Raw genomic sequence first — 4,799 nt, 5'->3', positions numbered from 1 at the left:
AAAGCTTTCACTTTCAAAAACGCATTTATGGTCTAAAGTCTTTTATATAACTAATTTTTTATAATTAAAAAAAAAAAAAACAGTTTAAACTTCATTTGCAAACTGGATTCAAATTTAATTGAGTAAAATTATAAGTAAGTTAATTTTGTTCAAGGATTCTATTTGTTTTTTATCGTTTTATATTAAGAATTTAAAGTAACAATTATATTTAAATAATATAACCAACACTTTTTTAACAGTTTATTACTAACAAAACAATGTTTCACTCCTATACTTGCATATAGGAGATCTCAGTTGTTGTAAACAGGTCTGAAAAATTTTTTTGAACAAAATATGTGGAAGTAAAACAATAACTAAAAATCTAATAGATTAACAACAAAAACGAACCTTAAATGTACTAAACTTGAAAAAAAATTAAATGCTTATTTTATGCTGTTAAGAATTTTTCGGGTAATATAGTCTAAAAATAAAATATAATGTTATATACGTTAAAATAGTAAAACATGACTCACAATGAAGTTATTTGTAAAAAAACAGAAATAGAATAACAAACACAACATTTGCAATTGGTAATGATAAAGAAAGACTGTTGAAATTTAAAGATTTAAATTTTCTTTTTTACTAGGTTAAAATGTATTTAACATGTTATGATTATTGTATTTAAGTTGAAACTTTTGAAAAATTTTAATGTTTTATCAAACACTAAATTGATCTAGTAATATTGTTTAATTTAAATTAAATGTCTGTTGGTATTTTACACGAAGAATTACAGGTATATATATTAATAATTTATTTACGGATAACATATATTTAGAACATTTATAAATTATTGATAGATTATTGTACCTAGTCAGCAGCGTTGGTACTTGAATACATTAAAGTTAGTTATATGTGACGCTTTTTAAAAAATAGGCTTATTAAATTTGCAAGTACTAAAAAGTGATTTCTAAACTCGTTTTAAATATTTTGTCTTATAATTAATGATATTATTTTTATCCTAATTTAAAAGTTTTAAAACTTTTGTGAACCTAAAATTTGAATATTATGATTTATTTAAGTTAAGTCTCTTTTTTAGTTAAGCTTAGTAACTCATAGATATATTAGTAGATAGTATTACAAATATGATATTTTTTTTAAATAAAAAAAATTGTAGATCAAAATTAAAATTTATTAGTAGTTGGTTCATAATTAGTTATAAATCTTGTAATTTAGTATTTACTAAATGTTATACATACTTAATCCATAGAATTTTCTAAAGTTTTTGAAATCATGGATACTACTCATGTTAGTAAAAAACTATCAAAAAATAAAAAGCAGCATGTTTGTGAAACTTGTGGAAAAAGTTTTAAATTCAAATCTTATCTTATCAGTCATGAAAGAACTCATTCCAGAGAAAAGCCTTTTAAATGTGATGCTTGTACTAAAGGTTTTGCACAAAAAGGTAATTTGAAAACACATCAGCTTACTCATTCTGGTTTGAAGGTTTATCAATGTGATGTTTGTAAAAGATGTTTTTCATTAAGAAGTAGTTTGAAACAGCATGCAATAGTTCATACAGATAATAAACCCTTTAAATGTGAACAGTGTTACAAACGCTTTAATCTTAAAAGTAACTTGAAAAAACACATGTTGATACATAGTGGAAAAAAATATTTTCAGTGTGACGTTTGTGATAGGAAATTTACACATAAAGGTAATCTTAAAAAACACATGCTGACACATACTAAAGAAAAGAATCATGAATGTCAAATTTGTCAAAGGAAATTTAATCGTAAAGAGAATTTAAACTCTCACATTAGAATTCACACTGGAGATAGACCATTTGGATGTGAAATTTGTGGCAGAAGATTTACACAAACTTCAATTAGGAATAAGCATTTAAAAGTTCATAAATAAATACTTTTCAGTTGTAATAAAAATATGTACTCATTTTTATACTTGAAACAGCTTATCAGATAAATAAAACTTTGAAACTTCTATTATAAACAACAGCTTAAAAATTTTTGACGTTTTATTAAACATTTTTGGCAGCTTTGATTTAGTTTTGATTTGAAGATGCGTTATATTGAGTTTTCTAAAGTTTTATTTTTGATTAATTTAGACGTTTTAAAAAATTAAAAATTTTCAATGAATGGTTATAAGATTATAAATCCTCTTACTACTTAATGTATTAAGTAATATATATATTACATACTTAACTATTTGTTTTTTTGTAAACCACATACTGTTGATTAGCACTATATATATATTTTTTAAAGTTTGTACTTTCAAAGTTGTATTTTATAAATCGCAAGGGTCAAATTATGAATAAATACAAAATTATTAAAAATGATTTATTTTTTTTTTACTAGTAATGTAATGAAATCAACATTTAAGTTTGTAGTTTTAAAGCATGTGAATAAATATAGAGTTTTATTAAACAAAAAAGTATTTAATATGCTTACTCAAAACAACTTTCCCTGTTTACCACGATAACCTTGTTTATCCAAAGGAGTAGTTATTTCCTTTCCGATGCGACCACATTTTTAAGACCAACATCATAACCAGTATTTAAATCATATCATTTTGTGTATAGTTTAAAGTAAACTATATATACTTATTTAGGAAATATACTAGTACTGTTATTTTTGTAATACTAAATCATTAATATAGGTTTAGTGGACGTTTTATTAAAGTCGAAAGTGAAAAAAAACTTACGAATGATAAATATCTACTTAACGTTACTTTTACATAAATGAAAAATCAAAACAATTTTTTTAAGAGGAAGATTTATTACTTAAAAGTTTTTGTCTTTTTTTCTTTTTGTTGTAACTAAAGCTTCTTTAAGCCTTAATATTTACAACAGCAAAAATTTGAAACTTAACAACTCTGCTCTTCTGTTTTAAAGTTTACTTAAACAGCTCATCAAAAAAGAGTTATTCATGGTTTTACTTTTTTCTTTGAAATTATACTCTTGCAACAGAACTAAATTAAGTTAATAAATTGTAGATAGTAAGATAAAAATAATGTTCTACTACTAATTTAGTACTTTTAGTAAGGCTTTTTTTTGTAATTAGATAAAGTATTAAGCACTCCATTTACAAGAGTTTCAAACACAGAAATTGACTTTTTTAATTATATTTTGAAACATAAACTTTGCAAGCATTGCTTAGATTATAACGAAAAATTGAATTGTTTTGGTTACGTCACAAAAAAATGATTTAAATTATTTTGAGAGAGCTTGTATGTAAAACAGCTATTCATTAGTGGTTGTTAAAGATCAGTTATTTGCAATTACAAACATGATTTACAAAACAAATATTAGTGAATTTTTTGACACCGATTATAGAATATTTATAGCTCTTTAGTCAAACTAATTGTTTTAGTCCGGAAAGTAATTTATTGATCGGAAGTAAAATTATCGTTTTTCAAGAGAATAGTTCTAGCAGAACTAGTTAAGATGTTGATCAATGGTCTAAGGAACATCTGTGAAATACCATGGTAGAACATACTTACAAACACAGACTTTTGTTTTTTCCAAAAAATTATATGCTTTTAATTTTATCTGAACTTTTCTTTTTTGAGAGAACTAGCGTTTATGCTTTTCGATTAATAACACGTGCTTCGATTTAATTAGACTCATTTTTATTGACTATTGTTTATAGTTAGTAGATATACAAACTTGTATATTTTTAGCTTGTAATTTGACGTTTGAATGACGAGGTTAATTTTTTATGAACTACTAGGCTGTTGAGCCGTCTTAGCGTTCTTTATTTTATTTTTTTTTTGTGTTAGTTTATCGTTACTTTCTGCTTACATTTATTAATTTCGAGATAAACTTTTTACTCACAGACTTGATTTTAGTTAATAATTAGTTTAAGTTCAATAAACACTCAATAAAGCTATTAAATTAAATAGCAAAAGTAGTTTCAGAATTAACTTAGAGCTGTGCATTATATATTAAAGCGTTAAAGTCAGTAAATTGCCAGGCCCGAGTTACATACGTAACCAACACTAAACTTTGTTGGTTTCAGACTAAAAAACTTATTATCTTTTAAGTAAATTAAGTTTTTATATTCTAATACAGACATTTTAACTTTTGTTAATTGTGGTCTTCTTGATATTAACAAGTTAATTTTAAAATTTTTTCAGTTTTTACTTGCTTATAAGTCCTAAGAATATTTATAAATAGTAATTTTTTATAACTTTTTGTTTGTTCACTTTTAAAAGTGTTGTATAAAACATATATTCTTCACCATAATATTAAGTACGAAGATAATTATTAACTTGGTTTATAAGTACAACAGATATAGTAAAGCTTTATCATCGTGTGTTATGTAAGTTTTTTATTTAATTTGCTATTTAAATTACTATAAAAATATTATAGATTTAAATTACTATTTACAGTTTTTTAGTTAAAAATAATCAAATATTGTTTTTATATAGTGGTAAATGTGTACTAAATAATTGTGCAGTTGACAACAGTTTACTCAGAAGAAACTTTTTAAATCTTAATATAAAAGCTTGAACTTTTTTGTACTACATTAGGCTTCTCTTAGATCAAAAAAAAGTCAAAAGTTGGATATGAAGCAGAGAAAACTAACTAGTATTTGTAAGTTGTTCAGCATTAAATCAAAAAATCTAAAATATACTCTTTTACATTAGCGTTTCGTGAGCCTAATAAAACTTTTAAATGCATTAAATAAAAACATTTATAAATTATCAGAATAAATTAATATGTTTTGCATGGAGAGTAACTTTTACGCAAAGGTTAATTTTTGCACAACAATGAAAAAAAAATATAAATTAAAAAGACAAAA

The 4,799-nt window shown here is 23.5% G+C and overlaps 1 protein-coding gene across 1 annotated transcript; it reads left to right on the top strand.

Moving 5' to 3' along the window:
- The first annotated feature begins 1,269 nt into the window (after window positions 1–1,269).
- On the top strand, window positions 1,270–1,896 carry LOC145832114 (uncharacterized). The gene is made up of 2 exons (XM_082939470.1): window positions 1,270–1,497; window positions 1,660–1,896. The coding sequence occupies exons 1-2, from the start codon at window positions 1,270–1,272 to the stop codon at window positions 1,894–1,896; spliced, it is 465 nt and encodes a 154-aa protein (XP_082795596.1).
- Window positions 1,897–4,799: the final 2,903 nt, after the last annotated feature.

Source organism: Thalia democratica, chromosome 3, assembly GCF_965202585.1.
Source record: "Thalia democratica chromosome 3, ktThaDemo2.hap1.1, whole genome shotgun sequence".
Classification (NCBI taxonomy): Eukaryota; Metazoa; Chordata; class Thaliacea; order Salpida; family Salpidae; genus Thalia; species Thalia democratica.
Note: the sequence above shows the minus strand (reverse complement) of the source record. Positions and strands in the feature narration are given on the sequence as shown.

Bases quoted from the DNA above. Each gene is read 5' to 3' on its own strand.
- LOC145832114 (XM_082939470.1), top strand. From the start codon at position 1,270: ATGGATACTACTCATGTTAGTAAAAAACTATCAAAAAATAAAAAGCAG. The intron at 1,498-1,659 runs GTTTGTAAAAGA...AAATATTTTCAG, and splicing joins TGAAGGTTTATCAATGTGAT to TGTGACGTTTGTGATAGGAA.